At 37.6% G+C, this 16,360-nt stretch overlaps 1 protein-coding gene across 6 annotated transcripts in view; it reads left to right on the forward strand.

Annotated features, from left to right (window-relative positions):
- Positions 1–16,360, forward strand: part of lama2 (laminin, alpha 2) — a 179,025-nt gene that overhangs the window by 87,502 nt on the left and 75,163 nt on the right. For all 6 annotated transcript variants that reach the window (XM_078942947.1, XM_078942948.1, XM_078942949.1 and 3 more), the window contains exons 14-15: positions 2,621–2,785; positions 13,856–13,960. In XM_078942947.1, coding sequence (XP_078799073.1) covers positions 2,621–2,785; positions 13,856–13,960 — 270 coding nt within the window. The remainder of the gene's footprint in view (positions 1–2,620; positions 2,786–13,855; positions 13,961–16,360) is intronic.

Genomic DNA, 16,360 nt, shown 5'->3' on the forward strand with positions numbered 1-16,360 from the left:
TAGTGACATTGTAATGCCACAGGGAAATATGCTAAATTTTACATTAAAGAATTTTTAGAAAATTCCAGTATTTTGGAATTAAGATATTTTTTAATCCCTTGAATAAAATCCAGAAAACAATTAAATTTTTCAATAAGTAATAGAAAATATCAATTATGACATGTTTGGTGTTTTTTTTAGTTCTTGCTCACAAGAATTTTAGTTTAAGATTCAAAAAATTGTCATGAGAATTTAGGAAAAAAGCACCGTCTCAATTTTGATCCACACATTTTTAACATAGAACAAATTAACACATTTTGAATTCTTTCAATAGAGCAAGCAGTTATCTAAAATAACGATTAACAATAGATGAGTTATCACCGTAAGGTTTAAAAATAAAAATCACCAAAACTTTTCCTGCCAAAAGTGTTTTTTAAGATCTTAGTGGAAGCAGCCATTTTGAAATGACCAGGAAAATCCCTTCTACTGCCCCTATAGTGGAATTATGATGGTCAGAAAACGTGGACAAGGTTATATAAAATAGGTTTTTAAGGAGAGTTTGGAGCATGGTTATGACATAGGAGTCTCAAAAATGTGTGTATCATTATTGAGGGTTAATAAAACACCTCGAGGATTTAAAATGCACAATTAACTGAATGGTTGAACTCGTCTCACTAAAAGACCCACTGCGATCATCTTTGATTAATTTAAAAGTTTACCCAGTGTTTTTTTTTAATATGATTGTGTTGTTTTGAACCAAAGTAAAAAAAAAATATATATTTTTTTGGGAGATTTTTCTGCAGAGCGTCATTCAATTTTCAGACCCATCTCTTGAGGTGGTCTCCGTTCGTTTGCAATCGGAGTTTCAGTTTGCTCTGAGATTCCTCCGTCTGTCTAGGCCTAGCATTATGGGATGTAATTTCTGCATGTGACAGGAAGCAACCACAAGCTGCTGACAAACGTGCAGCAACAGTGAGACACAGCAATTCATAGAAATGTGGTCGGATGGATCTAGACTCATTAAAACAACTTTTAACGTGATTCAAATTGCTTCGCACACCGTTTTCCCGACAATCTTAGCGGCAGAAACACTTATCAGCGTTCCTTTTTTAGCCGTCTTCTTGCCAGTAACCGCCTTGCTGCATGCCTCCGTACCAAATCAGCTGTTAAAGTGTTGTACCTGACGTTGATACCGACATTCAAAATTGTTCAGCGAAATATAAAGTTTGAATAAGTGATCTATTCCAACAACGACAGTAGGGCGTAGCACTTCCATTATTCTTTCTCTCGTTGCCCCAACCTCATAACTCCTGGCCAATGACTGAAGAGATCTTTAGTCAGGTGGTTTTGTGTACAAGCTTTGGTTCATGTCCGCTTGACGGCCTTGGACTTAGTCAGTACTTTTCCAGTCTGAATACACCCTAAGCTTAATTTTCTATATATGTATATATATATATATATATATATATATCCTACATCATCAGGAATGTTGAAAACACCAAAAACAAGATTTTCATCAGAGTGGGTCTTTAAGGTAAGAGAGAGTAGAGTGAAGCTAGAGATGAGTAAAAACGAAGAAAGCAAAGAAAAGACAGATCTGGAGAAAAGAAGGGGGAGCCAAGGCATGAGACAAGAGGCAGCAGAAAGGTGAAGCAGGAGGGAAACAGTTTTTGACTGACAGGTGGGGCAGGAGCAGAGGCAGAGGAGAGGCTGACAGGATGACAGCTCTGATTTAGACACCGATAGTGACTTTGTGTGTGTTTGTGAGTGCCGGGGCCCAAAAGGGGAAGCCAAGGTTAGGTTAATTGCAACGACAGACGTGTGTCTGTGTGTCTCTGCTGTATACACCCCCCCCCCCACCTCCCCTCCCCATCACACACAGACACAGTCTTTGGGGAGTTGAGGAAAAAAAAACTCTTTTAAAGCGTCACCTGCGAGACTTCTTGACTGACGTTTGACGGATGTACCAAACTGTGAAACATGACTTGACTTCACGTTTGAAACTGGGGAGGATTTTAAAAACACATAATGTAGTTTTACCCAAATGCAACTGTGTCAAAATAAATACTGTGTGTTTAAACAAGGGGGTATAGTTACAGTAAATGTTCTATCGACATCTTATGTTCAGTAGAACGTAGCAGAAATCTAACCTTGGTGGTGAAACAACACCTGAGCAGAAGATATGCCAGCTATAAACACACTGCATTTCTATTTGATCTAAACTTTATATCACAATATACCTTCGTATTCATAATAAACGCATACAGTATTTATAACAAAGAGTGTGATTTTGTGTGTGAAAGAGGCTCAACATGAAACATTTTGCCTAAAATAACTGTTGGTTTGAACCAAGTAAAGGCTAAATGAAAGAAACATAAGTAAAAATCAGATGTTGGACATCCAATTCAAAATAGCTCTTTTAGAATGCATCTCCACCAAAAGGTCAAATGGGAAGCTGACCTTTGTTAAGTCTTTATCTAACTATGGTGTCAAATCTAGACTTTGAAATCTGCTGTTTTGGCTGGTTTACCTGCTGCCTATCACCTGGACTGGGTGTGTTTTACCACTTAGAAGCCACTAGGGTGGGGTTGGTTGGAAAAACACGTGGAAAATTCCCGTTTTTCTTTTGTCCTGTGTTTAGGAGAGCAGTCTGTTGGGTTGGCACCTGGTTGGAGACTCGGGAGGAAGGATCTGGTCTGTTCACAGACAAACGCCTCCATATCTGAGCGTGAGACATTCGGATGTGGTGAATGAGCTTGGCTCCGCCTACTATTGGAATGCACCTGGACTGTACCTTGGAAATAAGGTAGGCAGACACGTATAATGACACGAAATTGTCAATCAGTGTGTATTGCTTTGACAAATAAAATATGGATTTTTTTAACTTATTGTAATTCACTATTAAGGTCATTAATTTCATTTTAAATTATTATAATACCGGCTTTATTATACAATGATATTTTATCATTAGGATCCAGTTTTGATCTATAGACATATCCTCTGGGTGGACAAGCTGTTAAAATTCATCTCCCTTGGATGCTCACCTACCTCCTAGCCTTTCATGTCAGGGGTTTGAAACTGAGCCGTAGTTTTTTTTTTCTTTTAGTGGCCACAATTAAACTTTATCACTCTCGCTGGTAAATAGCTGCAGTGCATGTTTCTGAAGTGGAGTTGTTGCCCTACCACAACAACAAGCTGACTGTGATGTTTGTCTGCATGGCTTAGAGGAATGTACCACCGAATTTCATTACTTTACGCCCTGCAGGCCTGGCTTGTCATCTCACCTCATTGTCTGAGCCTCTTCCCTTTTCTTCCTCTAACCATCCCTCCATCCCTGCTTCTTTTTCGCCATCCTACTCTTCTAACTTTCGCTCCATCTCTCCAGGACTCCCGTTTTTTTCCTTCCCTGTTCCTAAATCATCTCCTACTTCCCTCCAGCACTCTTGCCTCTCTCTTCTTCCTCTGTCTCTCTTCTTTGCTTTTTGTCTCTCAGGGTAAACAGTGTTTCGCCTGTTGAACTCGATAATCAACTGCTTTTCTCTTGGCGCTCACGCAACCAAACACATACTCACACACGGTAACTTCAACGTAGACTCCCAGGTCTATATAAGTCAGATAATGATGTGTTTTGGAGGCATTAGAGACAGCAGAGCAGAACTGCATGCCTCCAAACATGGGAAACAAACAAATTACCACTCTCTGTGTGCATGTGTGTTCGTGTGTGCGACTGCTGGAAGCAGTGTGCGAGTGCTGTATGAAAAAGCAATTCTTTGCCGCATTTTTTTTTTTGATGGTGTCACAAAGATAGATTCTCCTTGACTTGATGCGACTCGTTCACACACACACAGTGGTCTGTCACGTTAGTGTGTGTCATTGGAACCGACAGGCTGTGCTTGTAATAACGAGCAAGCAATGGATGTATAGGAGCATAAACGTGTGTGTGATAATGTTCTGCGCCGCTTGCATGACCTCCTTTATCATTAATGTCATGGATGCTCGTCGCCTGTTAGCTTGATTTGTGGATGTTCATTGCTCCAGAAGCATGTTTCACCAACGCTCATTGGGTTTTTTTAACGCTCGGGTTTATTTGAGGCTTTCTTAGTAACGGACAGTTTGGTTAATATGGAAATGTTGCTCCAGAGTCATGGTTTTGTGGGCAACAGAAGGGATTTAAAAAGGACAAACATAACCTTGAAATGTTTATTTATATCTTAAAATGAACTCAAACAGAATAAATAAAATTAGAAAAATTTAACACATTCAGAGGCCTCATTTGGGTTCATATGTGGTTAAATTCTAAACTACTATAGTTCAGCTTCTCCTCTGATGGAGATAAATTGAAGCTTCAAAGGCGAATAGAGAAAAATAATAACAGATCTGGACAGAAACAGTACTGAGGGACTGAAGTAAGGAGATAAAAAGATGATGGATGAAGTTGGAGAAACATTGCTAAAATATGATGAAATCAAGTTTATGTCTTGCAAACTCATGAACAAATATACTGTTGCTCAGCTTTGTGATTCATTTTCTCCCGACTCCCGCTGGAACTTTTTTTTATTTCTTCTACAACTTTCTATAAGTATCTCTCATCCATTTTGTGTACATTGTGTCAAAGCCGGAGCAAAAGACAAAATGAAAAATGACGAAGATTGAAAAAGAGGCAAACCTGCTGCGGGCAGAAACCTGAGGTGGAAAGAGGCCATTTGCTCAGAAAAATGTCCATGATTCACTTGCTACAGGTTGGCACCTTACATTTGTTATAGGAGTTTGAAAGAAATGCATGGAGGTCTTTATATACAAATCTAAACCTAATGGGTTGTGCGAGAAATGCATTAAACATGCAGCTAATCTGATTTTGATTGCAGGAGATTGAGTTTCCTTCTATTTCCTCCCACCCTTTTGTTTCCTGTTATTTTGGAATGCTAAAAAGATACCTCAGCAATCCCTCTGTTACCTGCATTAATGCAATAGTATATCCTAATCTTGCTAAAATAGGTGTCAGCAAAACCAGAAACTATACACTGTTTCTTAATATCATTAGCTTGCTACTAAATATGGTCTTTATTTGGTGTTTGGAAGCAGTATTCATTTAAAAGCACAAGTCAATGCTACAGAGTATTACAAACTCTTCGTCGAAATCCAAACACTGCGATGACACTGTGCCAAACATCAAAGTGGTTATTTGCAGAAGAGGGACATATAGCATGACGAAGTTGATGAATTTGCAGTTTTATATCCAGACCGCAATTTTCAGTTTGATATTTCTCTTTTGAAGAAAAAAAAAACAGTATAGAACAGAAACCTGAAGACATGACTAAGTTGAATTAGAATCTTGAATTGTATTAATTCAGATCAATGAATCATTGTTTTGTCATACGTGAACATTCACTTGAGCTTTGCAGCAGACAATCGGTGCTTCCACAAAAGAAGGCGAGAAATATCAAGTCATCCTGGTCAGCCCGTCCCGCAGTCCTGCAGCTTGGCGTTTGATTAGAATACCATGAAGAAGAAACAAAGCTTAGCCTGTAGGTGAGCTGGACAAAGTCCAAGCAGATATTGATGACACACTGAGTTGTGAAGTTTGGCAGTGATGCTGCAGATTTTGGAAATGCTTTTTGGGCAGCTAAGTTTCAAAGTGACCATCAACAAAGGGTCTTAACTGGAAAAGTCACCGTTATATTCGCCGTTAACTCTTCAATCGTTTACATGATCAAAGTGAATGGGCTGTTACTGACGTTGTGAAGTAGGGTGAAAGCATAATTTGAGCTTAGCTTGGCTTCCTTCCTTTGTTCCTTTTTTCATTCAGGAACAGATAAACAGCTTGTTAAATGTTTAAACATTAAGGAACTCTCTAGAACAGGGGTGTTTAACTCGTTTTCACCGAGGGCCACATCACCATAGGGGTTGTCTTCAAAGGGCCAGAAATAAATTATACATGTAACTAAATGTAATGAAAAATAAATGTAACTACTCCTTCATGTTAAACGACTCATTATTTATTTATTCTAACGTTTTAAAGTGTCAATTACAGTTGCATAGAAAACATATGTTTGCTTGTTACTCCAGCATAAATCCTTTTAAATTTTGTCTGCTTACTAAAACCCACATAACTCAATTAATGAAAGATCAAGTTGTCCAAGTGAATAAAGAAAAATAACATGAAACTGAGCTAGAAAGAACATGTATCACACGTGTAACATTTGACAAAAAAAGGCTGCACACAGCCTTGCATCCAACTGATGGTTTGATGACAACAATTTGTCTGCATACACACATAAGACCTGCAGACATTGAATAATTACAACATCAGATATACATAAATAATATGTAATCAACTAAACTAAATATTTTAAGAAATTGAAACCTTTTATGCTCTTTCAGGCCACATAAAATGACATGGCGGGCCACATTTGGCCCACAGGCCTTGAGTTTGACACGTGCTCTAAATCAGGGGTGTTCAAATCCAGGCATCGAGGGCCAGCCTCCTTCTGGTTTTCCAGCCTTATCTGCTGCTGATTACCTGGATCAGGTGTGTTTAGCCAATAAGGATCTTCAGTGGCAGGATGATTGGAAAACCTGTAGGACACTTGAGGCCTGGCTTTGGGCACCCCTGCTCTAAAGATATGTTCTTCTGTTGGAGCATAAACTTGCAGGAAAACTTACTGGGATTATGGCTGTTGGATGAGTCGCATTGATGTTGCTTTTCCTTTTTGTCTGCTCAGCAAAGACAGTAATCAATTCATGTCATCATATATTGTTTAATACTCCAAAGCAGGTTTTAAGAGCTGATTCTAAGGCCATTAAATCTCATTGGTCAGCAAACCTTTTAGTCACATTTTTAACACATCAGCTACAGGTTGAACATGAAAAATGAAACATAAAACTAATAGAAAATCTGAGATCTAACAGCCTCGTTATATCGTAAGATTAAGTGAAATGAAGTAGCTAAATGTGGTTTATCAAAACCTAATTGTGTATTGATTCTCCAAAAAATGAACTTTTCTTAGATGTTAAAAGCGAAAAACGTGTTTGTGGCTCTCTGACGTTGTTGTTGCACAGAAACAGTTATTAGCCTCATTTCAAAAAATGGAGAGAATAAAAGGAGTTGTTATAAAAAGCAGATTTTTCCTAAAGGAAAGCTAGCCTATCAAGAAATACAATGTTATTAAATAGGAGGTTAAACTAATTAAAACAAAGATGATAAAAAAACTAATATTTAATAGACATCCTGAAAGTTCGTAGTCACATCTGTAGACAACATCATCAATGCGGGTTTGTTTTTTTTCTTTTTCTCTTCTTTGTCTTTCCACATGTGGTTATCTGAAATATCAATCTTCCTTTCAGCTGTTGTTTACTGTTCTCACTTATATGTTCTTTGATCTGTACTTTGCAAGATTTATTGACTCTAACTTTGTTTTTTAGGAGGGAATATGTTTTGGTGTCTCTGTGCACTTCTTAGAGAGGTCTTTTTTTCTGACTTTTTCTGTTTTTTATCTACAAAGTTCTTTGGTGCATCCGAGTAGAGAATAAGAAATAAAAAGAGGAAGTGGAACAAAGACTTCAGTTCAGTCCCAAAAAATGAAGCAGAAAAATGATAAGTATATGTGGTTTTGTTCTGAAATTCAAACAGGTCGGTCCACACACCCAGACAGACCTTTTTTAAATTGGGACTTAAAGTGTCTTATTTTCTTGGATACTGCTGCCTCATAACGTGAGGAGTGTACATGTTTCCCTGTAAAAGATCAGATAAAAAAGAGAGGGCAAACTATCTTTGCTCCCGTCAAGAACCTGCTGACCCTCAACGACCCACAATGCATGCTGCAAGTCCTGGCCTGATGAAGCCATCAGGACAACATCATCTGCAAAGAGCAGAAACAAAATCTTGTGCTTCCCAAACCCCAAAAGACCTAGCTGCAGACATCATTGGCCAAAACTAAAAGTCCTTGTCTGGAATGGAAAGTCCCCCATATCGCTAGAAAAAAAACTTTTTTTTTTTTTTTACAGTTTTTGCCGTTTTAAGCTTTAATACAATTCTAAACACTTTTGTTGATGTCAGTTTTGAAGGCAATAAATAAATACTATTTTTACCCCATTTTTAGCTCATCTTGCTCATTAAACTTTATTTTGTACTGGCGACCCTAACTGTTACTGTCCATTCACATTCTTAAGATCGTATAATAGAAGTTACAATTCTGAAAACCTTTTAAATATCTATTTTGGAAAAGGATTAAAATTACAACTATTTTCCTTCCTTTAAGGTTTTAAATAATTTGCTTTAACAATTAATTTTAAAATGTGCTGTATTCAAGTGGCGCAGGATAAACCAATGTCAAATCCATCCTGCCACCAGCTCGATGAGTTTCCTTCTCCTCTGGAGGCTTAAGCTGCGTCTCTGCCTATGCGTGTGCAACTTTTGCTTTTGCATTTCCTTTATGTTGGCGTTTTATTCCCTGCTATTTCTTTGTACTTGTGTCATGATTCGTACATCTTGTGCGTTTGTCGTTTCAAGATTGTAAGACTTGTAGTTCATAAAAAATAAAATAAAATAAAAACGTTTCTCCGCAAAGAGTGGATTTGGGTTAAAGGACCCTGAATATGATCAACCTCCATTTCAAAACTACAAAATATTGGTTATTTAAAAAAAAAAATAGACACAATGATCCACTAATGGTTTAGACATAAGTGGGTCACATTACAAAGACTTTCCTTAACTTCTGAATAACAGTTTTATTCAAAAATTATTCAAACCCAAAAATAAAACCTTAAAGCTGAGGTGCCTCTCCTGAAACCCCAAACCAATCCCCCTTTCAGTCCCTAGAAATCCTGTCCACAAAAATTATTGAACCGGTGATTTTCCTTTTTATAATTCACCAATAAATGTCCAATAGGCTTGGAAGATGCTGCCCAAATACGTACATTTGAAATGTAACGGAGAATTACGCAGAACATAAAATATGAAAGTAAATACTTTGTGCTTTGTCAGGGTGCTACAGAAGAGGATCGCTTTTTAAGATTCATTTAAGGACTTACCCTGACATTCCACAGACTGAAAAAGCTGTGGCGCCAAACAAAAGTGGCTAAAAGAATCCTTCTACCGTACATTTTTAACAGTTTTACACAGCATTGTACCCAAACCCACCTTTAAGCCTTTTGAAAACAGATTCTTTAGCAAGAACATGACCTTTTTATAATAATAGCAGCTCTGAAATGAATAGTTGGATTAAAGCTGGCAGAACATTCAAATTCTCTGACTTGATGATTAAAAGTTGTGGGAAAAGAGGAGGACTGAGGTCGATGATGACTCACTTTAACTCCTCTTCACACTCTGTGTCAAACCCACTGCTTAGCAAGAGCACAAAGCTAAATATCAGAACTTTTACAGTTTATAAGTCACCTTCCTTTCTGAACTTCAACAGTAGCAACTGAATCTGTTTGAACTCCTTTTCTCCTCGTTTGTGAAATTTCTGTTTTTAATCCTTTTTGATGGAAACCCATCTCACAGTATGTGGTAGCGGCTTCATCACTTTTTGCCCATGTAGTTCTACGATAAAGTCACCAAACCACAAAGGTTTGGACTGGGATGAAGGCTGCGTCAGCTTCATCATTGCAGTGTTAATTTTCCTTCTGCTTGCCACTAATGAGGTCCAATTCCAGGACTATCGGCTCACACAGATCAAAATCAGATTTCCGGCTGTTCCTTCGTTTTTTACTACCCATAACTCCCCTCTCGGTTCATGTAATTTCATGCCCCTGCTGTGCCTTTGCGTTACTCTGCTCTCCTTCCTGTATTTGATTCCTTGATTTCCTCTCCCCAGGGAAGATTCGGGTCTTCAAGTTGCCATGACAAAAGCTTTGATGGTTGTCCGAGTTTAGTGGATGATGTCAGAGAAATGAATTTTCAGAAAAAGTCAATAGTAGAACGCTAAAAATTTCAGCAGGTCTAAGCATGTGGGTAAACAAAAAATTCCTTCACGCCCCAATTTAGCTATTACCCTCAACATGCATATAACCTTTGCTCTTGCCCCCATGGTTTCATTGAATTTAAACTTTTTTCAGGACATTATCTTAATGTTTTAGGATACTAAATAAAAAAAAAGGTGGCTTGGAATGTGTTAGATTTCACTAATAACCATACAACGTTTTTCCATTTTACAAGGAAATCTTGAGTTATTAAACATAACTTTATTATTATAATAACAGATTGACCTATTTGTCATGAGGGATTTCAAGGGAATTACGTTAGCATTGGACTAAGTAAGATGAGAAAACTTATAACGGTTTGTGGTAAATGTTCTTAAAAAGCCCTGACACATCATGTGGGTTAGTGCCTTGTCTTTCTGTCACTACATGTTTGATTATTCGATTGATTGATTAATTTCAAGCATTGTAGTCAATACAATAAAAACCTTCACACATATTTATCAAACTCATTACAGAAATGATGAATTGAAAATATAAAATAACAGTAAAAAAGTAAAAAAGATCAAGTTAAGTCACATTTGCTTAATTAAATAGAGTGATCATTAACTAAAGTCAAGTAGAGCTTGATTTATTGCTTAAAAAGGAATGTGAAGAACTGAGCTTATATAATCGCAACCTTACTGAGTTCATCCAATTTATAGTTTTATATAGGTTTGAAAAAAAAAATGTAAAATAGATTTCAAAATAAAATTCTAAAATGCATCTGTTATTCACTTCTTAACCCTTTAAAGACCAACTCCGATGGAAATTGTGTTTTTCTGTGTTTTAACATGTTTTGGTGGAATTTTCTGATGATGAAGGACACATTTTAGAAGGAACATTAAATTTAAAAAGTTCAGAAATGGGGAAAAAATTACTTTTTTGTATTTGCATTGTCTACCAAACTAAATCATGACGGACTCGTACAGACAAAGATGAGTTTTTTGACACACAACTACAAGCGTAGTCCTACTGCTCGTCACAATCCACAGGGCAAATGAGGTGTAACATTGAGGTTGGTAGGAACCTCAGTGCTAATCTTGCCAGCAAAGAAAATAAGAATCTAAAAAATAAAAAGTCCATCACAACTGGAATGCATTGCACTGAATTAATGGAATACAGGTTGTGTTCAAGGAGCTGAAAGAACTGGATTTCAGAGCTCAGAGGGAGTTCTTCACAGGCACCTAAAGAGTTTTTCTGAAAGGTGCATCTTAAAAATGTCAGTGAGTACCAGAACTCAGCTTGTGAATAAGATATTATATTGTTGACTATATTATAACATGCTAATTTTAGCGTTACAATGCTGGATTGACTTCTGCGGAATCAAACATCAATGCAAAAGATGAAATTTTCCATTCAGGTTGCAGGTTTTTGCAATCGTCCTAAACTGTAGACCTAAGATTGTTGCAGGATTTAGTTGCATGTTAGTTACTTTGTTCATTTGTCTTTAGACATAAAAACAAAGAGCTGCGTACAATGTTAACCGGGTACTCACTACATGGCACCTTACGTGATCTCGCCGTTTCAGGATTTTCATCAATTCTGAAATTTTGCGTGTTTTTTTATTTTATTTTTACAGTGTATTGTGTTCTTATCCTGATTGGCTGTATACCTTGTCTCCTGTACAGGTTGCGTTCATCTGGCTAAATTTACAGAAATCTTCAATTGTGATAAGGTCTTTTGGTTTCATACTTTAACACTGGACTCATTTTTCTATGAACGTTTGAACTTTTAAATTTAATGAGTAAAAAAGTATGGATGTTGGAGGAAAGTATAGAGATTGTGTAGTTCAGTGTAATACAGCCTTAAAACATCTACTTCCCAGATTTCACCTATTATGGGTTATTTTTAGAACATGACCCCCCTAACCATGACAAACAAGTGACCAAACTGGGTGAAAGCTAAACTTTTTGACATAAGAACATCACTCATCTAATTTTATGAATTCACTGTTTACTGCAAAGTAAAAATCAATGATCATTCTTCTAGAGACTGCCTTCTTTTCGCCCAGTGTAGAGTTCTTACTTACACAGATTCAGGGGTTCTTTGTTGACGTTGAAGTTTAACTTTCAAATTTATTTTATTTTAACTTTTAAAAATGAAATTATTCAGATTTATACATTCCGACATGAAAAAATAGACTCAAATGTCAAATTAGTTCATTTTTGACCTTAAGGTTTTTACATTTAAACTCTACCATAGTCTATGAACTCATACACATACTTGGGTGAAGACAGACTTCTAGAGTGTAGATTGTTGTTGCATTGATGTAAAGATCATTTCAAATTCACAGTTCAGACTTTCTAAAAGAAAGGTCAAACAGAAGAAGTCTTGGACTTGTGTAGGCTGCACAGCGTGGGTTCAAGCTATGATTTTTACAGCCCTCTGGAGTCAAAGAACTGCAAATGAAGGTACTCAGAGTTAAGTGTTATAGAATAAAACATCCACCCAAGTATCTTCGGAGGTCTGCTGCGGTTGGGGTGTGTGTGTGTGCAGTTTCGGTCAGCGGCGAAATGGGTATTTCCCTCCTCCCAGTTTAAAAGCTCTGGGTAATGGTGTGGAATGGAAGCGGGTTTATGGAGGCATTATGCTCATCTTTTACTTTCTCGCTCACTCCCAAGGCCTATTCCTTCAGCTTTCTCCCCTCACTTCCTCAGTGTCCCCTTTCTCTTTGATTTTATGATGGCATTATCGTCACCCCCCCCCCCCCCCATTACTGTTGAGGTTGGAGGAGAGTAATAAATTTGAGGATCATGCCAATGCAGCGTTTATTCAGCTCAAGCTTTTTCTGTTAAGTCAACAGATACCCCCTAAGGACTGCAGTGCATACCTGTCCTGTACTGCTGTTGGGGAGTTTTATAGTATCTATTCAAAATGTTTGGTAAAGGAGGGACTTTTAAGACCTACTCTGATGGAATCCTGTTTGTTTTTTGTTTTTTTGGGGTGTTTGTAACATTTAGCATTTTTCTGATGGTGGAGGAAGAAAATTAGGCTTAAAATTGCGTTTGAGTATTTTTCAGTTAAAATTGTTGTGAATTAGGAACAGAGAAAAAAATGCTGTTAGAAGCCACAGTCGGTGGGCAACAAGCTGCTCCTCTCCATTCTGATGCATCCACAAATAGATCCAAGGTTTTTCTTGTCCACGCTGGCATCTGGCTCACCATTTTTGTTGCACGGTAATGCTAGGTTAGGGGTTTGAGGGGCAGTAAGCTATCAGGAGTGCGTAGAGAGCTCCCTAGCTATAGGCGACAGGAAGGGGGGAGGGGTTGCTTGACACCAACAACTCAGAGGCAAATTTCTAATAAACTACTGCCAATCTGCAGGAACCACGTCCTTGAAAACAACATTTGTTTTTTGGATTTTGGCTAAAGACTGCAAACTCGTGATTAAAAAAAAACTGGGGGTGCTTTGAAAATAGATCAAAAGATGATCAGAGTGGGACTTTGAACCGTTTGAATGTTGATTTTAAGAATAGAATTTCTTATAAAGTACAAAGATTTTGATTTCTGAAATCCATAGAAAAGATCAAATGTCTCAGAAAACCGTTTTGCTTGTTCTTAGTTTTTTTCTGTTTCAACTGCTGTGAATAAACCTCAGTGTTCTCATTTTCTTGCCCACCCTCCTCTCACCAGGTTCAGTTTAGATTTTTTTATCTGTTTGCTGCCTGTCGTCATTAAATGTAAATGGTAAAATTCTATTCCAGTCGCAATCAGATGATCCTGATAAGCGACTGAGAAGTGCAGAAAATGCCATCTCTGTTTGTGCACTAATGGATGATTGAGAACGCCCCCCCAAAAAAATGCATTGATTAAACTGAAGAAAATCTCTCTGCTACAGAAATATAAATTAACTTTATTAGATCGATTGCAAAAGTCGTTTTAGGCATTTTTAACTTGTGTTTTGCTTGCTTTTATAGCTAACAGCCTATGGAGGGATCGTGACTTTCACCGTCTCTTACACTACAGACCAACAAGTGCAAAACGCCATCAGAGTCACCTCAGAACCTGACCTCATCATACAGGTATGTTTTCTATCAATCAATTCATAAATGGTTTTATTTCTATAGCACTTCACTTTACAAATGCAAGAAGAATTCAAACACACACAAAAAAGTAGTTTTTTAGATCCACCTTAGAGATCTGACAGAGAGGTAAAAGAATCGTAAAATGAATCCTGAAGCTGACAGGCAGCCAAAGACCTAAAACTGGAGTAATGTGATTTCTCCTTCTGGTTCTTGTTAACAGCTGAGCAGCTGAGTTCTGCACTAATTGAAATATGATAATAGACTGGTTAAGAGGAGCAGAGAGGATAGCTTTACAGTAATCAAGCCTACATGAAATAAAAGCATAAATGAAGGTCTCCACTCTGTCTGAGATGAAACCGAAGGATTACTCTTCAGCCTTTTTAATTACTGCAATACTCCAGAGCTTGTTATTGGTTATCAATGAAAAGAGAAAAAGCTTTGTGTGAAATGAATTAGGCAGCAGTTTGTTTGGGACAGTCTCTCTCATTCCATTTTTTTAAAGGAGCTTTTGTTGATTTATTTTTATTTTACTTTTTGAAATTTCCTGGTAATGTTAGTTACTTTTTACCAAGAGAATATTTTCAAAGATTTGTTAAAATGGGTTATAGAGGACCAAGATACAGGCAACGGTGTGATTATCCAAGTGAACCTGTAAAATGAAGCTAAATTCAGTCAGTCCTAATATCAAAAACCTGGATGAAAAAACCTGAAATTTAAGAGAGACAAAAAAAAACATCCATGATTATGATCAAACTCATGCAGAGCTTGATCATCAGATGTGAAGAAAGCTAATCAGCCCTGCTGTTTGCTGGATTTCTTCTTTTCTTTTGTTTATCTATCTTAAGGTACTTAATTTATTTCTAAAAAAAATAAGTAAGCTTCTATTGTAAATAGGGGACAACTTGGACCTCTCTCAAAAGTGCAGTGTGAAAGCAAAAAGAACCCAAAAAGCTGTGAACCAAATGGACGTTCAAGGTCTGATTGCATCCTGACCGTGTCGAAGATTCAAGATTCAATGACTTTCTTGTAATTCCAGAGGCCAAATAAATTATTTATTGCCTAATATGACAGGGTATTAAAATATAAGAACACACAAGGACACACAATGAGGATATATAATATTAAAACATAGGGATAAATTTTGTGTTTAGTGTCTGTATAGCCCAGGGAAGGTTTGGGAGTCTGGAAGTGTGTAGCGGCATCCTGAGGGTCTTCTGGGCTGTCTCTATGACCAAGAGGGGGCATCTTTCCCCCAGCAAAGAAGCTATGCCCCCCCCAGTTGCTCCCTAATTTTTGAATCAATATTAGTATCATGAAGAAATCACCCATACAAGCTTCAATAAGCACTGCAAAAATAACAAAAGCAATACTTTTTTAATGAAATCTTGAGCCCTCAAATGATGTACTTCTACACCCCCCCCCCCGTACCACTGCCCTCTGCATAACCTTTCTGGACATTTGGAGACAGGTTGTTGTCTGAGCTCCACCTGGCAAAGTTGCTGATCTACACACTGTACCCGGTCTCGTTTCCCGTTGGGATGAGATTTATCACAGTGGTGTCATCTGCAAACTTGTTGATTGTATCGGAGGGGTAGAAGAGGCCTAAACTGTTTAAAAAAGAATGCAAAGGCTGCCTTAGCAGGTCCTAAACATGACCGAGTGCCAAATTAATAATATAATTTAACAGTAAAAAATTACACAAATGTAAATTTTACATAAATATGTTTTAACCTCAAGTAATTTTCAGATTAAGCTTGGTACTCACCACTTAAATGTAGCAAACAAACTTGATATGAATAATCCATGAAGTCTGAATTGGTTAATTATTTTCCACTTGTGTAACTGAAGTCACTTTTTAAACCCAGTGAATACATTGAAGAAGCTGCTGAGGAGCAGTGTCATGGTGGAACCCAGAAATGAGCTCCACTTCAATGAGCAGCTCCCTCCGTTTGACACATTGAAAAAGAGCTTCGCAAAAGTTTAACAAACATCCTGTTTTGGCGCGGGGATAAATTTCCGCATAACTCCATGAAAATGGGGTGCAGATTTATGTACCCGTGTCCTCAGCATTATTTTTCTTGCCCACAAACTGCTGGCTTTTTCAACTGCTGAGGAAAATAATGAAGTAGCAAACATAATCTGTAAAAAACAGACAGACAGATGTACGCGTACACACACAGGCAGCTGCAGCTCGCAGAGAAACGCTGAACCTAGCAATAAAAAATGCAGATAGGGTCTCTCTTACTTTCTGTCTCTGTCTTATAATGAGCAGGTTGCAGTATGATGCATGGCAGCAATAAGCAAAGCAGCAATGCTATTTCTTAACAGTTAATGGCTTCTGTATCACTAAACAACACAGTCTGTGTGTGAGAGCTTTGGGTACAAACATGGAAAGGG

The sequence above is a fragment of the Oryzias latipes genome, chromosome 24 (genome assembly GCF_053564925.1).
Source record: "Oryzias latipes strain Hd-rR chromosome 24, Olatipes_Hd-rR_3.1".
NCBI classification, from domain to species: Eukaryota; Metazoa; Chordata; class Actinopteri; order Beloniformes; family Adrianichthyidae; genus Oryzias; species Oryzias latipes.